The 19,061-nt window shown below is 43.4% G+C and overlaps 1 protein-coding gene across 14 annotated transcripts in view; it reads left to right on the top strand.

Annotated features, from left to right (window-relative positions):
* Window positions 1-5,033: 5,033 nt before the first annotated feature.
* Window positions 5,034-19,061, top strand: part of ZNF236 (zinc finger protein 236) — a 98,996-nt gene continuing 84,968 nt past the window's right edge. For 9 of the 14 annotated variants that reach the window (XR_008235365.1, XM_052788377.1, XM_052788376.1 and 6 more), the window contains exon 1: window positions 5,410-5,484. Coding sequence is in view for 9 of the 14 variants with exons in the window: in XM_052788377.1 (XP_052644337.1) it covers window positions 5,424-5,484 (61 nt within the window). In the remaining 5 variants the exon portion in view is untranslated. Of the gene's footprint in view, window positions 5,109-5,239; window positions 5,273-5,318; window positions 5,347-5,409; window positions 5,485-5,551; window positions 5,618-16,277; window positions 17,501-19,061 lie in introns of those variants that run through there. The other 5 variants (XM_052788383.1, XM_052788385.1, XM_052788386.1 and 2 more) reach the window with 5 other exon arrangements.

The following is a 19,061-nucleotide window of genomic DNA, read 5'->3' as shown; positions in this document are numbered from 1 at the left end:
ATCAAGCAAACCCAAACTGAAGTTAGACAGCTGGCATGGGAATTTTAGTCCAAACAGTTCAAGTGTAGCAAAGCCATAAGCAACTGAAAATAGTCTCTTTCAACAGTAAGAGTCTGACAAATGTAACAGTAAATAGTACCCTACTTAGTAAGTAGCTTTACTGAGATGGTTCACCGGATTTCATTAGTTTGCCTTAAAATTTAGTAGCACATCAAGTACTACTAGTTGGTAGTAAAACCTAGAATTCAATTTGTTCTGTGGCCTTGTGTTAACCTTTCTCTGTCACTATATTCTTCATCTGTAGATAAAAAGCAAGCATAAATTTTCATGTTGCATATTTTAAGGGCTGACACTATAGCTGCTTTTCTTCCTAGAAATTAGTGATACCAGATAAAATTCATGATAGAAAGACTTAAGGGCCAACCAGCTAGCACTCTCTGTATTATGTTACAGATTCCATCTGGGGAACAGACCCACGTTTCCTTTGCGTGGATAGCAGAGCATGAGTAACGGTCTGCTAGGCTCTCACCTGAGAAGGCACTGGGTTGCAATGCTAGGGCACACCCCAAAACTGAGAATTTTCCTGTGTAGCATCTCCAGAGTAATGCCAGAGACTTTAGAGAAAGACTGTAATAGGTTTTTTTATTATTTACAAACCAGAACAGATTTTAAATATTTTGAAATATCATCATCTCTGCAAATGTAGACAATAGATTCACTAACAAGTAGAGCAACAGTTTTAGCTATGCATGCAGTGCCTTTCTTCCAGGAGTTGCAAAGTGCAGGTGACAAATATTACATCAATCACACAGACAAAGAAGGGAAATTACACAGAGATTAAACAGCCTCGATAGATTGAAAATGGCTGTAAAGTTACAGACAATATTTTAAGCATATGATTTACCACTGAATTTTCTTATTAATAAAAAGTTATTTTCTTATGCTCTTCAACACCTATTCCATATACCCTTTATAAACTGTTATTTGTCTCCCAGTACCACAGGCCCCTCGAGGATCTGAAGTAAAACCTCATGTCTTTTCTACTTTTATGCAGAACTAGTTTTGTACAGAATGACAGAGTGATGCAGAAGTATTAGAAGACTGATAGGCAACAACAAACACACCACATAAATCTGGAACAGATGATGCACAGATTTTTGCAGTACAGAATTAACCATGACTGTATGTGCTGCTGCTGAACACTGAAAGAACGCGCAGGGAACAATGATGTTGAAAAGCTAAAATAGAAATTAAAGTTGGCTTTTGCATTAGACTTGAAAAATGAGGTACAATTTTCATTACTATCAGTCCGGACCGAAGTTGCCTGCACAGACAATCCCACTTACATTCCTGCAAAGTGTGCATCAGTTCTTTTTAAAACTGAACCAAAACTCAAGATTCAAAGTTCTTAATCCTAAAGCAGAAGACCTCAACACAAAATACAGATAATCCTGATAACAAAGTTAGAACAAAATCAGGAGTAGTAGTTAAAATAATGAGCTTGTGCAAAGTTTTTCTAGATACTGATTCAGTTGGGGTTCTTTGTTTTTGAGTCCTGTCCCTAGGGTCCAACTGAAATCATGTGAACAGCTGTCCCCTTGTCTCATGTACTTGCAGGTTGTAGTTCACTGCTGAAACGACCAGCAATCTTAATTTTCAGCACAGAACTAGCCTATAACCACCAGAGGCCACTGCTGTTCTTTGCCTTTTCCCTGCCCGTAGCTGGGCTGTAGTGAGTAGTCAGCTCACGGGGGCCCCCCGCAAGCGCCACAGCAGCTTCAGTCCTCCTTTCCATATTTATCAATACTGCACTCCTGCAGAGAGAATGAAATACAGTACACTTTTTACTTGAAGATAGAAGAAGAAAAAAATATCTAAATATTGCTTACCCAACCCTAGCCTTCAGGAAGAAATGAAACCTTGCATTCCAAAAACCTGATTTCATTCTTCGATATGATTAAATTTGGTAGCTAAAGGCAAGTTTTTACATGCAATTTAATTAGGTATCTGAAAGGCATATAACTTAAAACTGATGAAAAAAATAGGTCCATACATTTGCCACAGAACAAGATAAATGAATTAACAAAGTGTTAATTAACATTCAGTGATGTAAAAACTACTAAGTAATGTTTTGCTGCTATAGTTTACAGGTGTCAGCATCCAGCCTGCTTATTTGTCAGGTGAAGACCCTGGTGACTGGAAAAAGGGAAACATTACACCCATTTTTAAAAAGGGTGGAAAGGAGGACCCTGGGAATTACCGACCTGTCAGCCTCACCTCTGTGCCTGGGAAGACCACGGAACAGATCATCCCAGAAGCTATGCTGAGGACAGAAAGGTGATTTGAGACAGCCAGCATGGCTTCACCGAGGGCAAGTCCTGCCTGACCAAACTCGTGGCCTTCTATGGTGGAGTGACTACATCAGCGGACACGGGAAGAACTACGGATGTCGTCTAGCTGGACTTCTGTAAGGCCTTTGACACGGTGCTCCACAACATCCTTCTCTCTAAACTGGAGAGATATGGATTTGATGGGTGGACTGTTTGGTGGATGAGGAATTGGTTGGATGGTCGCATCCAGAGAGTAATGGTCAACAGCTCGATGTCCAGATGGAAATCAGTGATGAGTGGTGTCCCTCAGGGGTCCGTATTGGGACCAGTACTGTTTAATATCTTCATCAGTGACATAGACAGTGGGATTGAGTGCACCCTCAGCAAAGTTGCAGACACCACCAAGCTGAGTGGTGTGGTTGACATGCCTGAGGGATGGGATGCCATCCAGAGGGACCTGGACAAGCTTGAGAAGCGGGCCCATGTGAACCTCATGAGGTTCAACAAGGCCAAGTGCAAGGTCCTGCACATGGGTCAAGGCAGCCCCCAGTATCAATACAGGCTGGAGGATGAAGGGATTGAGAGGAGCCCTGCCAAGAAGGACTTGGGGGTACTGGTGGATGAAAAGCTGGACATCACCCAGCAATGTGCGCTTGCAGCCCAGAAAGCCAACCGTATCCTGGGCTGCAGCAAAAGAAGCGTGACCAGCAGGTCGAGGGAGGTGATTCTGCCCCTCTACTCCGCTCTCATGAGACCCCACCTGGATGTACTGCATTCAGCTCTGGGGCCCCCAACATAAGTAGGACACGGACCTGTTGGAGTGAGTCCAGGGAAGGGCCACGAAGATGATCAGAGGGCTGGAGCACCTCCCCTATGAAGACAGGCTGAGGGAGTTGGGGTTGTTCAGCCTGCAGAAGAGAAGGCTCCAGGGAGACCTTATAGCAGCCTTCCAGTACCTAAAGGGGGCTTGTAAGAAAGATGGGGACAAACTTTTTAGTAAGGCCTGTAGCGATAGGACAAGGGGTAATGGTTTTAAACTAAAAGAAGGTAGATTTAGACTAGATAAAAGGAAGAAATTTTTTATGATGAGGGTGGTAAAACACTGGAACAGCTTGCTCAGAGACGTGGTAGATGCCCCATGCCTGGAAACATTCAGGGTCAGGTTGGACCGGACTCTGAGCAACCTGATCTGGTTGAAGATGTCCCTGCTCATTGCAGGGGGTTGGACTGGATGACCTTTAAAGGTCCCTTCCAACCCAAACCACTCTATGATTCTAGGATTCTATTTTTTTTGATCAGTGATCTGAAGTACCTGCTTAACACTATCTGCAGAGACTACAGCAAGTGACATTAAAGTAATGAACGTAATAAACGAGGACAGGGTCATCCAGCTTGCTTAACTAAGCCTACATGATATTAAGCGTGTTTTAATACAGGCTACTGAAACACTGTATGGTTTGAAATAAAGAACCCAGCCAAGTGCTGGCCATATAGGATGGGGAGAGGAAAAAAGGGATATCCTGGAAAGCAACAAGAAGAACTTGAGCATTTTAACAGCTGAGCAACTAAGCAGCAGCAACCTGGCTCAGCGGGAGGTGGGTTTTGGATCAATCTTTGGGTAAAGACTGAGTAGCAAAAACAAACAAACAAAAAGGTCATTTTATCACTGTAGGCAGCATTCTCATAGCAGTTCCCTTTGTACAGATATACACCCTTTATAAAAGGGTATTTAAAAATTAAAAGATGCAGAAGGAAAATGTAACTCAGAGAAAGCTTTGGAATCTTACATAGATCAAACTAGTGAGATGATGAAAAAAGACTAATCAAGTCGCCCATCAAAAGCAAGTGTTTTGTATTTTCTTTTTTAATTTAGCAAGGAAGAGGTGCAATAAAAATCTCATTTTAGAAACTGAAGCCTTATGAATTCAAACCCGACATACAGCCGTGTCTTCAGAAACAATGAAACCCGTGAAGCCCTGGAACAAGCTATCAATAAAAGAAAGCATCTCCATCTTTATCGATACCTTTCCAGAGGGCACACTTCCACCGCACACAGGTGACAGCATTCAGTACTATGGCTTATGACAGCGAAAAACTGCTGTTAAATGATCTTTTAGGACCCTCCCCCCTTCTCCAGGTCTCCTCACGCAGTACGCGATTCAGGCAGCAGAGCTCAGAAAGGTCACAGGCCGACCGGTATTTCAGCAGCAAACCCCGCCAGCCCTGACAGGGATGAGTGCTGGAGGCGAACGCCTTTCCGAGCCCCGTGTCCGCCCTGCAGACTCTGTTACAGAGCTCTCGGGCTAAAACCAGAATTCGCGGAGGGCGCAGGAGGGGAGGGGGCAGCGAACGACCGCCCGCAGGGAACGGCGCCAGAGCGCCCGATCGCCCCGGACCTGAGGCCGCCCCGCCCGTTTGTACGCTCTGAATGGGAAGCTTCAGCCCTCCTGCGGGACCCACAGGCACGCAGACCCGCCGTGCCGGCTCGTACGGCCGGGAGGAGCGGAGGCCCCGACCGCGCCACGCACAACCCCGCTCCGCCAGCGCCCGCCGCTTCCCGCCGCCGCCCGCACCCCGGCGCATGCGCCGCCATACCCGGATGTACCACCCCCCCTCACGGCGCACAGGCACATAGATCCTCCCCCCCCCCCCCACCTAGCGCATGCGCAACTAAGCCCTCCTGCCACCGCCCCTCCGCGACCTCTTTCACACCGCCGGGTACCCCCCTCCCCTCCCCGGCGAGGCGCGCTCAGTGCGCCTGCGCCGCCTGGCCTTGCCGTGAGTTCGCCTCTTCCCCGCTCGCTCTTTTCCCTCTCCCCCCCCCCTTCCCTCCCTCCCACGGTGGGCCGCTGTGCGCCTGCGCCAACTCCCCCCCCCCCCCCCCCCCCGCCCCGGCCTACTCCCACGGCGCCGAGTCCCCGTCGGCCCCTGTATAGGGCCGGGTTCGCTCTCTCTCTCGTCCCCGCCCCCTCGTCCCCCCTTCACCAACCGCCGCGTCCTTCCGCCGTTGCCAAGTGTGTGTGTGTGCGCGCGCTCGGGGGGGGGGGGGGGAGCGGAGCGGGGGGGGGGGGGCGGGTGGGGGTGGGGGCAGCCATGCCGAGGGGGCGGCCTCCCAAAGGCAGCAGGGAGAGTAGCAGGGCCGGCACCGAGTCAGGTAAAGAGCGCGGCCGGGCGAGCGCGATAGGCGCCCGGGGGTGGAAGAGCGGGGCGCGGCGAGAAGGCGAAAAAGCCTCCGCGGGCTCCGCATATAGTCCCCGGATATGGGGGAGGAAGGCCGGGTCTATTGTGTGAGTGTATAGGCGAGAGAGGGCGGAGGGGAGGGGAGCCTGGCCCGGCCCTGCGGAATGATACCGAGCGGGCAGCTCCCGCCGCCCCACACGGAGCAGCGGCGGCGGCGGGGGGAGCGTGGTTGGCCCGCCGGGCCCTGCGGCTCTGCCCGCGGGCTCTCGGGGAGCGGCGGCCGTCGTAATGGCCCCTTCAGCCGCAGAGGGTGCGGGGGGCGAAGCGGTCGCGGCGCAGGCCGTTGCCTTGGCTTCTTGGCCCGCGGTGGGGCGGCGGCGAGGCTGCCGGCCGGCGGGGAAGGGTTTCTCGGCCCAGGCCAGCGGCCTTGCCTTCCTCTTCCTCCCGGCGCGCCCGCGGCCGTGGTGCGGGTGCTGCCGGGGCAGGTGCCGGCGCCGGGCTGGCCGGAGCGGGTGAGGGCCGGAGGAAGAGCCCGGGCGGGCTTGCGGCGGGCAGGACAGGAAGGCTCCCGACTCCTTCCGCCTCTCTAGCCTTTTTTTTTTTTTTCTTTTTTTTTTCCTTCCCCCCTCGCACTGCCTCCCCCCTCCCCCCCTCTCCCCCGGGCCAAATTAATGAGAGCTTCGAATAAAGGATGATAAACGAGTGAAACTAAGATTCAACTCTCCCATTTTTCTGATTACGAGAAGGAGGGTTTGCTTGTTTTAAGGTTTTAAACACCTTTGTAGTCGTTTTCTTTGTGAGTATATGTATCAGAAAGAGCTGGTGGTCTTTCCCAAACGTGTACTACTGCGTGTCACTTTATTTTTTAATCTTTGCTTGCATTTTAGCGCCGTTGATGACTACAGAATACTTCAGGGCAGGATTGCTTTGATGGGCTTGGGGTTTTTTTGACAGCAGTTTGTAGCTAACGAGTTTTACGGCTCTTTTGTGTAGTTCGTTCCTGATGACGTTACTAGGGATCCATGAGTAGTATCCGAATAAAGCCCACAAACTGCAAAAATCCTGTGTTTTGGGTAGACCTGAAACCCTCTTCAGTGAATTCTCTTTCAGCACAAGCTTGTGGCCATAGATTTTTTTTTTTTAAACCAGATAGAACAGGGAGAGGTTTCATAAAACATTCAAATACCATGGTTCTTTCTGTCATGAAAAGTCAACTCATTAATATTTTCAGTATATATTTAGAATGTCTGGTTTTCTGAATGCTTGCAGATGAGCTCTGGCTCTTCAAGAGGAATGTGTAGGTGAGCCTTCTGTGGAATACATCTTGTAGAATCTGTAGAATTACTGGCAGGCAAAAAAAAAAAAAAAGTAATGCTGTACTGTTACGTGAGTGTTGGGAAGCTGGGTAAAATGTTTTCTCCAGTATGGAAAGCCAAATGGGCCACGGGAAGTTTTTATTATATTTTATTTTTTTTTGTTGGAGCCGTTGATCTCAGCTCTTGAATACTAAATAATAAGTAAATGAAGAAGGACCCAAAGAGTTTTGGATGTTAGCCGTTTTGGAAGCTGTGGTTTTGGGTTTTTTTTAGTTTATTTTAACTGTCTACTTAATTCTCTTGTAGTTCTTGCAAGGGTACACATGTATCATATGCATGTAAGCTCCTGTAATAATGGCACGGTGTATGAATGAGAAAAAGATCAAGACTGAGACAAGCTGTCCAGAAAAAGTGCCTAGTAGCTGTATCCCTTTTGCCTGTGGTTCGATCTTGATCTTAGACCCTTCCTATGCTAAGAGGTATGGCTGATAGGACTTACTGTGGGCTCAACCATGTTTTGTATTTTTCATATATTTAATTTTTTAAATATTTATTAATGAAATTGTTTCATAGGGGTAGTTTGATTGCAGACAGTGATTTAGAATTACAGGGTCTAGGGCTACCGCAGGGATTCAGAGACTTCTACGGTCTGCAATTGCAAGGCCTCTGCCCTGTATAGGCAAATTTTGCGGCTTCTGGAGTTTTTGGTCCTTGAGATTTCAGCAGTTTGGGAAAATGGCAAAGTCAGTGTTGGCAAGCGTCACATTTTTTTCTACGCTTACACGTGGCTGAAAGAAGGTCATGAATGAAGAAGCTGGCTGAGCGGGACAGCTTGGATCTGGGAAATTTATGTTCTCAGAACATTTGGCTGTTTGCGCCATTCAGATACAGGCTGACAGACTTTGAAAACTGGCTGTGAATTCCATAGGCTTTGCTTTTAGCAGCAGGAATTTTATTTAGAAAATAGCTGTTTACAAAAATAAATTTCCTATCTTTTGCTTAGGAAACTGTACGTTTTTAGGTGTTGTTCCTTTTTAGTGTGTGCCCTCAGAATTCCTACAACCCTGGTATGCTAATGTCTTTCACGGAAGAGAAGTGTTGCTCTCTGTAGTTGTACAGTCTGTATGTTTATGATAATACAGTTTTGTTTGGAAGAAAATAAAGGTGAATCAGCAGTGTCTTCTTGTGCAGCTTCCTTAGACTTTTTTAACCACCCTGCATGTCAAATACTAGAACATGTTCTTTGTTCTAGGAAAATTAAGTATGTTAGAAAAAAAACTGAACTCTAGGCAGCAACAGTCAAAACAGTATCTTGACCTCAATGGCTGCTATTCTAAGAGAACTTCTTTTGCATTGGTAGTGTTTTCCCCAAACTTTCTTGTAATTCGCTCTCTTTTTTTTTTTTTTTTTTTTAACTTAATTGAACTGTTCAAGTTGACCTCTCTGATGGGCACAAACTGAAACACAGGATGTTTGGTCTGAACGTAAGGAAACACTTTTACGCGGTGAGGGCGACCGAGCACTGGCATTGGTTGCACAAGGAACTTGTGGAGTCTCCTTCCATAGAGATATTAAAAAACCACCTATACGCAATCCTGCGCAACTGGCTATAGGTGGCACTGCTTGAGCAGAGGGGTTGGAAAAGATGACATCCAGAGGTCCCTTCCAACCTTAACCATTCTGTGATTCTCCTTTGAGGTGGATGCAGTATAGGGTATGATTCTCAAGAAGCTTAAAAGAGCTAATCTTCTGTGATTTGGGGTTTTGCTGCTCCTTGATTCTTGCTCTGGCTGCTTAGCAGCGACTGTATAGCAAATCCTTCTACAGGGGTGCTGCAGGTCCTTGGCTCTTGCCTTTCTGGAAATTCAGGATGAGACCTTGTATGTATATTAAGCAAGAAGAATGCATTAGAAAAAATGCTACTCTGTGCAGATGCTTTTAAAGGAAGAAAAGGGCAAGCAGCTCTTAACACATAATTGGTGTTAACACACTAATAATACCTTTACACAGGTTCTTGTGACATAGCCTCTAACCTAAGAAGGAAGTTAAAGAATTATTCATGTCTGTGGCCTCAGAGTTTCCAGTGTGGCTGCTGTGATTATAAGTAACCTGCATGACAGCGTTTGAGCTGTCAGAGTTTTAGGCCATGTGAATTTTCTGTAGTCTGTTGGGCGTTGTTGCCAACATTCATTTGAGAACCACTGGCGGAGGGGCAGTTCTGTTTTCTCTGTTCCCTTAGGAATCTCTGTAAGACACTAGAAAGTGATTTGCACTGCTATTGTGCAGCTAAGGTAGCACAAAGAAAACATGCAGGGCAACATTTATTGTGTTCTATTTATTTTGGTATATGTTTTCTCATGCCCCTTTCTGAATATACTTATTTCTCTGATTTAAGCTTGTATATCTTAGCGATACTTTCTTAGTTAATACTGCCTCAAACTGTTAGATGTACTTTTAGTTTTACTAGCTGACGTTGCATAAGATATTCTTTGTATGCTTTCTTTAAGATATTGGTGTAATAGAAGATGCTAATTTTAAATATTTTTAGAACTTGGGAGAGGTGCCTAAAAATTGAAAAGAAAAAGCCTTGAAACACACAAGTGTTTTGGAAGGTGTGATATGATTTTGCTTTGAGAAAAGCTTTTAAAAATATGGTAGGCCTCACAGTGTAAGGATGTTGTTTTGAAAAATCTTACTAAACTCTTTGTTTTAATTAGAATTTAGCAATGAAGAGTTGCTATTAAGCTGGAATTGAAATAAATACCAGGCTTTCACTGTTCAGTTGGCTAATGAAAAGACAATGTTTGAAGACATATTTGTTACAGATCCAGAGTAATATTTTGGGTGCTTATGGCAATTTTATTAGCTACTATAGTGGATCTGGGTTTTCTATAGGTCCTGTGGAAACTGGAGACTTTGTCACTGGTTCTTTCTCTTAATTTGTGAGAGTTTCCATTTTGTCCCAGTAAATGTGTAGCTGTTGCCATGAGTTGGTAGTCACTGCTTCGCTGTTTCTGTCGTTATTTCAGGTGTATGAGAAGGATTTTGAGGACTCTGTTGCTGTTCTTGGAGCCTCAGTCTTCTTTTCTTCCCCTAAATTTTCCTTCCCTATAGTTAAGGTCCTCTCTATTTGTACCAGTGCTGTTTGTCACTGTTTGAATAGCAGCAACATGAAATGGCTAGTTTTGACTTTCACAACTGTCTGATCGTTCTCAAGTAGCAGAAGAGGAATTCTTTGAACAGCAAAGTGAAATATTTGCAGGGTGTACTGAAGCAGTTTTTAAGCCTTGAGTGTATGTCCTATATTTAAACCCAAAGGCTACTTTTACACGTTTAAGCTGAATTCCTTTGTGAGTGCAGTTAAAACTGAGTATGTTGTGCCTTTTAACAGACTTCACATATGAAGAGTGGTAAATATTAAATACACAAAGGTAAGAAACACAGAGAAGGAGATGTAGCTTTAAGTCTGCCTCTGCAGAGCTGGCTGTATTTTGTTTGCTGCCTGTCAGTCCTCTAGCATCAGTTAGGGTGTGGGTATATTGAATTAGGAGAAAGTCAGTTCTGAGGCTTTACATTCCAATTTTGTATTACTGAAGAAAAATGCAACTTGAACTTACCAGTTAGGTCTTCCCTGAATTTATACTATGTAGAATATTTTAGTAGTGCACTAGGATTTTATATGGTGACCTCTGACTGACAAGAGAAGAATAAGTGAGTGATGTTGGGCAGGCAAGAATGAAGAGGTGATGGTACTGCTTCTGTGATGTGGGCCAAATCTTTTAAATGTGATAGGTATAGGTATTTGCTTTTTCAAACGTGCAGGAGGGACAACTGCCCAAACTTTTGCCTTAGAAAAGATAATCTTTAGGCTTTAATAGTGATACTTTTGTTTGGTCATCTCACTGTTCTGCAGTAACAAAATCTAAGTTTGTGTATGAGGGGTGTGTTGGGTCTTAATGAGAAGAAGAGAGACTTAGATTACACTGGTGTACTTTAATTCCACATTAGTTCCTCACTATACTTGATATATGTCTATGCCTTTTCCCCAGTGATCTATGCAGTTAAATAACTTGTGTCTAAGTTCTGGCTGTGTGATAACCTCAGCCCTTGTTCTGTCCCTTCTCCGTAGCTTTCTGCCAATTGCAGGTCCTTGTTATTTTATTCCCTATTGCAGTTGCACTCATACCTTCATACCTCATTCTTGCCTATGCGTTAAGTGCTTCCAAATGTAATTAAATGTCTGTTTGAGACCTCTCATGTCTTTTTCTTTTGAGTTTTTCTGCTGTAGTTGGATTGTGTTCGCTCTCAGGGAGAGGGAAGATCATCTAGCAAATCATTTAATTAATTCTGAAATTTCTGTTAACAGTGTAGTGGCTGGGCACAGGTAACGGTCAAGGTCTCAAGCATGAGACATCCCAATCGTGTAAAAACACAGCTGAAAAATGCTAGCTTGGTATATTCATATGCAGGTGTCAAAAAAAGTGTAACTCCTGGTTTGGAATATTTAGCAGTAAATATAGCAATATTTACCTGAATGTCAGATGAAGCTATCAGAGTTGGTTAAGGAAATGCCAATTTTCAGTTATCTGTGTAGATTAGGATGATGTGGATAGGATCTCTATGTGGTGGGTTGACCCTGGCCAGCAATTAAGCACCCTCCAGCCACTCGCTCACTTCCTCCTGCAGTAGGGTGGTAGAGAGAATTGGAATAGCAAAAGCAAGAAGAAGTGTGTGGGTTGGGATGAAGACAGTTTAATAAATGAAGGGGAAAAGTAAAAAAAAAACAAACAAACACACACCAACCACAAAAAACCCAAACAATGAACCAATAAAAAACCCAAACCAAGTGGTGCAAAGGCAAACATTCCCCACCTCTCACAAGCAGACTGATGCTCAGTCAGTCTCTGAGCAAAGACTACCTTGGAAGGACTACCCCTGAGTTTGTATTGCTGAGCGTGATGTTGTACTGCATGGAACATCCCTTCGGTTAATTTGCGTCAGCTGTCCCCTCCAACCTCTCTGCCACCCTCAGCCTGCTCATTGTGGGGGCAGAGTGAGAAACAGAGAAGGCCTTCACACTGTACAAGCACTGTTCAGCAATAGTTAAAGCATTGGTGTGTTGTCAGCATTGTTTTAGTCACAAATTAAAACGCAGCACCATACGGGCTGCTATGAAGAAAGTTAACTCCATTCCAGCCAGACCCAGTACAATCTATTTAACATCTAACCAGCTACGATGTAGCTATTAATTCTGTGTCCTGTCAGGCTTCTCTGCTGCCTGCAGCGCATTGGTGTGGCTGCGCAACTTCTGGAGTCATCTGTGGTCTTGAAAGGAGTGCAGCTGCTTTGTGTTGGCAAATGCCGAGCAATTGGCACCTGGACATCCATCCCAGCAGTATGCTCCTGGAAGCTAAGTGTCTGGACTGGTACTACTTTAAATACCAGATTAAGTATTGACCAAAATGTAATAACTACCTTGTCTTATATGAGCAAATCTTGATTGATTTCTGGATTTTGGTCCAAGACGTGGACCGAGAGTTGAGTCTTTCCCCTGCTCCTGCCTTCAGAAGTCATGAGGAATGGCTGTTTGCTGTTTTTGTTTAAGAATGCTGACCAAGGTTTAAACTAACCTGATTCTTTTATGATTGCAGAACTAAGCAAAATGTTTTAATGATTCATTATCTTTTGTGTTCTATGACTTCAAGTGTAGTATGAGGAAACATTAACATTGCCACCCCTGTTTTGTTCTCTTGTTCTACCACTTTCTTTCCGCTCATAAGTGAGTAAATAGGTTTTGATAGGGTCAGACCCTTTTGTTCTTAGACTTGCCAGCTGCCATTTAACTTCAGTGACAAGTTTTCATCCATGAATTCCACAAGCTTGAGTGTTGTATTCGCTGTGTCCTCTCAGTCGGATGCGAGTAGGCTATTAGAGATCTAATAAGGCTGTGCTGCATTTACAGCTGAATGAGTCCATCTGCGCCTTGCAGAGAGGACTGCAGGCTGTCATGAGGCACAGTGCTGCTTACATAAGGAAGGAATGGTTGGGAGTGCTCTAATTCTGTCTTCCTCCTTCCACATTGAGTTGTCATCAGTGGCTTATAGCAGAGAGCACCTGCTTGCTGACTCAACTCCCGAGGTCAAGTTTTCATGAAGGCTGTATCACAGAAATCTGTAGCTGAGTTGACCCGAAGCTTCATTGGTGCTGCTTCTCTGTGAGGGACAATTAATTTGAAAAGAACTTAAAGGCTGTAACGTTAAAGGTTGTAACATTAAGAGTATTTTAAAAGTCCATCTTTATTATCATTGATAGGTACTTTGTAAATCTGATTCTGGTATTTTTGGACACTTTGGACAAACTGTAAGCATACAGACAAAATGTATGTTTGACAGTGTATAATGAGCTAAGTCCTCCCTGTTTAGTTTAATTGTATTGATGCTTGACTGTCTCTCTCAAGCTGTGATGGAATAGGGCTGATTTATGTTGCAACTAGACAGACGTGCAAATTGGAGGAAAAAAAAAAAAAAAGACAGTAGCTTTTGCACTGTTCCATGCAGCTAATATTAATAAATGGCAGTGTTCTAAACTTTGCAGCTGTTCAGCGAGGTTTATCAATTGTTGTAGTGTGCAGACCTGAAAGGATCACTTATTTTTCAGGGGATTAGTTACTCTGATACTCATTTTGTACTTTCTCTGTGTGTGTGTTTGTTTATGGATGTCAGTAAGTAGCTTCTCTCTAGTAAGAGCATGCCAGCTTTTCATGTGATTTTGCTGATGTTATATGCTTAATCAGTTAATGTCATCTCTAACTAAAAACTCAAAACTTTTAATTCTGCGTTGTTGACTTGAATGGCATTCTGTTAGTTCATTAACAGACAGCAGACTTTTGTTTTTGTCTGGACAGTGTATATCTGACAATAAATAGATTGCTTAATCTGTGTACTTTATATTTTTCTGACAGCATAGGCACCATATTAGCAATTTATGATAGGGTTGCTAATCTGATAAATGGTGAATTATGACCATCAAACACTATGCCACTTATGTCAGTATTTTTATTTTGTTTCCCTTTGGTACACAAGGGAAGTTTAGAGTTGCTTTTTTTAATAAATTTTTCAGTGCATTTAAAAGTACAGGTTCCATACCCCACTGCCAACTTCTTGAATTGGCATCATCTCTGTGGTTTTGGTATTCAAAAATATTGGCCTTTAAGATACATTCAGTATTTTGCAGCGTTTGACTTGTTTCATGATCCAGGCCGATGCGTCTGAAAGTATTTTTTTCTCTGATATAAGGAAAGATGATTGCACAACTGGATTTTATTGCTGATTTCCCTGAAATATGGTAGGCTATTACTTTGAATTGCTATGATAAAGAGGTATCAGTGTAAATAGTGTCTTCATCTGGTTATTAATTATTGCAACAAAAAACTCTCAAACTTTTATTTCATTTTTATATTGAAATGAAGACAGACCCAAGTCATACTTTATGAGTCTGTGACACCTGCCTGAAAGTCAAAATGTAGCTCACTTGCTTGTTACTTTTTTTAATTCGCAATGTCTTTCCTGTTTTTCTGTCTTCCCCGTTTTAAACACAACTTAACAGTTTTGTCCTTGCAGTTATCCAATTGCACGATTTCAGTAGGCATATTATTCTGAATACGCTCCTTGTTGCTGGAAGAATAAAATAAAGTCACTTCCTGTATCTTTAAGAAAAGGGAGACGTGCAACTCCCAGACAAATACTGGGTAGTTCTGATAATAGAGGACCAAACTATTTTAGTGAGAATACAAGTGAAAGAAGATGATTATAGTCTCATCTTTCCCTTAAGCTACTTCAGACATAGCGTTAATGAATAAATGAATTTGTGTTTTAATTTTAATCTGCACTAGATCCTGCCCTTTGAGTGAAAGTGAAACAATTGAACTTTCAGAGTTCTTTTAAATCCAAACTGGACTGTTTTTCTATTCTTACCGGCTGTAACTACTTAGAGCAGTCTTCAGCCTGATCGTCCAATAGTTGAGCCTTTGAAGATTTCTCGAATCTAACCTAAATCGATATGCTGTGCCTTATCCTTAAGGTTTTCTGCAGTGAGAGTACTCTGCCAAGTCAAGCTGGACCTTACAGTCCAGTTGCTGATTCTGGGGTCCAGTCCTGACTCCCAAACATTTTTTTTTTTGCTCTTTAGCAGTATGAAAGATAGGACCAAAAAAGTGTAAGATTTGGCTTTGGAAAGAGTTACAAAGATTTTCTTTGAAAGAGTAATGCTAGAGATATTAACAGATGTAAGCAACGAATTTTCTAAATGTGTGCCTTCTACTACTTCTTCCTTGGGGTCTGAGGGCCTTTAGGAAGGTGGAAAGGCCTTGCAGGCAGCTTGGGTTTATGATCACCCATGAACTAGTCTTGAGAAACTCCTGATGTTTTGACACGGGGTGTGATATGCTCAACTCCTCATTTCCCGAAGTGTAGGCTGTTTTTTCTTTCCTATGAAATATTTTAAGGTTATGTTTCTGTTACCCCTTTCTGTTTATTTTAGTGGTGATCATTTCCTTTTTGAAGAAAAGCTGAAATATCTTCATGCTGTATATCTCTGCATCAGGTACTATGACTTCATACACTTATAGTCATTAAATTTTATTGAAATGTCACAAGGATATTTAGTTTTTCGTTAACTTACAGTTAATTTAAACTCCTTTTTGAATTCCAGAAGAAAACTCATAGCTTGTAGATTAGTCAGTATTGTGGTTGATACAGATATGATACACATCTTAATAAAAATCATATATAGAAACGTTATTGACCTAAAAAGTAAGCAATTTGGTAATACTATTCAGACGCTAGTGAGCATGTTGCTTTTTCTGTGTTTCAAATTGTAGAGAAGTTAGCACCTTTGATTTTTTCAAAGTTACACTTTGGGTACTTCAGTTGCTTAGGTGTTGTTTTTCTATGTTGTCCAGTGTCTTTGATCTCCAGAGTGAATGTTTAAAGATGACAATCTCTTTGGTTCACAGAGAAGGTTTAAAGCGCTTTCTGAAATCATGGATTGGACCATTTTTCTGTTGTCAGTTTAAAGTGAGAGGTCAGGCCTTCATGGGGTTGAACAATCGCTCCCTTTTCTAGGGGAAAAGACTCATAGAATCATAGAATGGTGTGGGTGGAAGGGACCTTAAAGATCATCTAGTTCCAACCCCCCCTGCCATGGGCAGGGACACCTTCCACTAGACCAGGTTGCTCAAAGCCCCATCCAACCTGGCCTTGAACACTGCCAGGGATGGGGTATCCACAACCTCTCTGGGCAACCTGTTCCAGTGCCTCACCACCCTCCCAGTGAAGGATTTCTTCCTTCCATCTAATCTAAACGGTACTCTACCAAGCAGATCCCTGAAGAGGCCAACGTCTGCTCTCCTGAAGCCCAGGGTAGCGAGCTTGGTGTATGCCCTCCTCCCTGCCCTAAGGATCTTGAACTCCACCATTTCATGGTCACTGCAGCCAAGGCTGCCCTTGAGCTTCACATTCCCCACCAGCCCCTCCTTGTTGGTGAGAACAAGGTCCAGCATAGGACCTCTCCTCGTTGGCTCCTCCATCACTTGGAGAAGGAAGTTATCCTCAACACATTCCAGGAACCTCCTGGGTTGCTTATGCCCTGCCGTGTTGTCCCTCCAACAGATATCAGGGTGGTTGAAGTCCCCCATGAGGACCAGGACTTCTGAACATGAGGCTGCTCCTATCTGTCTATAGAGGGCTTCATCCACTTGGTCTTAGTGGTCGGGTGGCCTGTAGTAGACCCCCACTATAATGTCACCTGTCCCTGCCCTCCCTTTGGTCCTGACCCATGAGCTCTCAGTCAGATCCTCATCCATCCCCAGGCGGAGGTCCATGCATTCCAGCTGGTCATTGACATAGAGGGTGACACCCCCTCCTCGTCTCCCCTGCCTGTCCTTCCTAAAGAGCCTGTATCCTTCTGTTCCAACGCTCCAGTCATAGCAGCCATCCCACTACATCTCCATGATGCCAGTAAGATCATAGCCCTGCAGGCGTGCATGTCCCTAACTCCTGTTGTTTATTCCCCATGCTATGTGTGTTTGCATAGGGGCATTTAAGTTGGGCCCCAGTGAAGATGACTTAACGGCTGGAGTGGCTGGGATTCCTTTGTGCTGCTCTTCAGGTGCTCTCCTGCTGACCTGTGATGCCTCTCGAGGCTTTGGGCATCTATTGCTGGCACTGGCATCAAACTGGTAGTGGGAGAGGGATGGATTGAGGTTCCCTCCTGCAGCAACTTTAGTTTAAAGCCCTCTTCACCAGCTTGGCAAGCCTATGATGAAAGATGCTCTTCCCCTTCTCTGACAGATGGACCCCGTCAGCCCCCAGCAGACCAGGTTTTTCAAAGTGAGTCCCATGGTCTAAGTAGCCTAACCCCTGGCTGTGGCACTGGTCCTGTAACTGTTTGTTGATTAGCCAGATTCGACTGGCCCTTTCAAACCTTTTCCTTTGACCAGGAGGACTGATGAAAAAACTACCACCGCTCCCAGGGCTCTGTAATCCTTCTTGATACTCCTCAGACAGCTCCTGGCTGTATTACTGGTGCCCATGTGAAACGAGAACAGCGGATGATAGTCGGTGGACCGTATGAAGCTCGGTAATATCTCGGTGACATCCCTGATACGAGCCCCCGGTATGCAGCATACCTCTCTAGAAAATGTGTCAGTTGGCAAATGGGTGCCTCCGTACCTCTCAGAAGAGAATCGCCTACTAGGAAAGCTTCTTGCATTACATTTTCATATAGTCCAAGTACTGGAGTAGATTTTTCTTTCACGTCTCTTTTTCTTATCATGTCAGTATTTACAGAAACTGATTTTGTGCCCTTTATTATACTCAGGTATGTTTATCACAAGGACACTTAAAGGACAGTGTCTTGTAATTAAAGCTGTGCTTTTCAGCTTTTGAAATGTGAGCATTTCAGAGATGTTATTGATAGTGCCTGCATATACTATGAATTTACAGCTGAGAGTCCTTTAAAGGATGCAGTAGGTTTAAGTTTATACATGTTAAAGATTTGTGATACTTAAGCAAAGTGTTTCTGTCTGACAGAAAGATGTATAACTAAACTTTGCAAAGCAAAAGTTAATTGGGCAATTTAGTCCAGAAATGGGAAGTGCAAGTCCCCAGGAAGTTGTTTTTAGTTGTGATTTCTCACCCCAAATATCTTATGCTGAAATGTCTCCTAGAGCTTTCTCAACAGCAAGCTTTTGAAGTTTGTTTATGAGAATTTTAGCAGGAAAAAATGATGGTTAGGGCATAAGGTACTGATTTTTTTTTTCCTCGTAAATGAGACAGGGCATTGAGGTAGGTGCAGTACTGAGCAGAAATACTATATGAATCGTAATCTTCAGTTTCCTCTGAGGAAATGTAAACAGGATGCTGTGAACTTCTAGTTTTGTTGCCTATGCCTAATTCTTACATGGTGAGAAGTACTGACTTTTACTAAAGGGAAACAAGAGGCCTTGCATGTGTAGATAATAAAATCAGCATTCCCTTTTTTTTGCATCCTGTTGCATTCTGTTGTTGATGCACTTCATTGAATTGTGGCAGTGTTTGAAACTGAATTCTATGGTTTTTTTCACTTTAGTGTCCTTAATCTGCAGTATGAGTCAGATTTTAATTTTATTAATACTGCTTTGAATGTTCTTATGTATTTTAACTGCTCCTGCCAATTGCTTTTCTTAAAAGTTTTTCTTAAATAAAGATACATTCCTTAGTAATACAGTATCTTCTCAAGTTTAAAATGTGTTTAACTTACTTGGATTAATATTTTCCTTATATCTTAAATATTTATAGGACTGACTTAAGCCATTTGAGCCAGAGGATATAGAAGCTTGCAACTTGTATATCAAAAGTTGTGTGACTGTAGGAGTTCAAAACAAGAAAGCTGCATAGTCTTAGACGGGGTCTATAAAAAAAAAAAAATTTTTTCTCCATTGAATTCATGTGTACACAGTTTGACTTGCAGTTTATTGTCTCTCTCTCAGCTTTTTGAAACATTGGTATTGGTTTTACAACTGTAAAGGTAACTAATAAAGGTTTTACATTGCCAGAAGTAGAAGAAAGAAAAGATGCCTAATTTTTTCTTAAAGAAAAAGAAAAAAGAGAGAAAGGAGCAGGGGAGGGCAGAAAACCTGTGTAGTCAGAACTGCTGACTATGTTGTATTAAAAAGGTTTTTTTAGAAACACATGAT

The sequence above is a fragment of the Harpia harpyja genome, chromosome 5, assembly GCF_026419915.1.
Source record: "Harpia harpyja isolate bHarHar1 chromosome 5, bHarHar1 primary haplotype, whole genome shotgun sequence".
Lineage (NCBI taxonomy): Eukaryota > Metazoa > Chordata > Aves > Accipitriformes > Accipitridae > Harpia > Harpia harpyja.
This window is presented reverse-complemented; position numbering and strand designations above follow the sequence as displayed.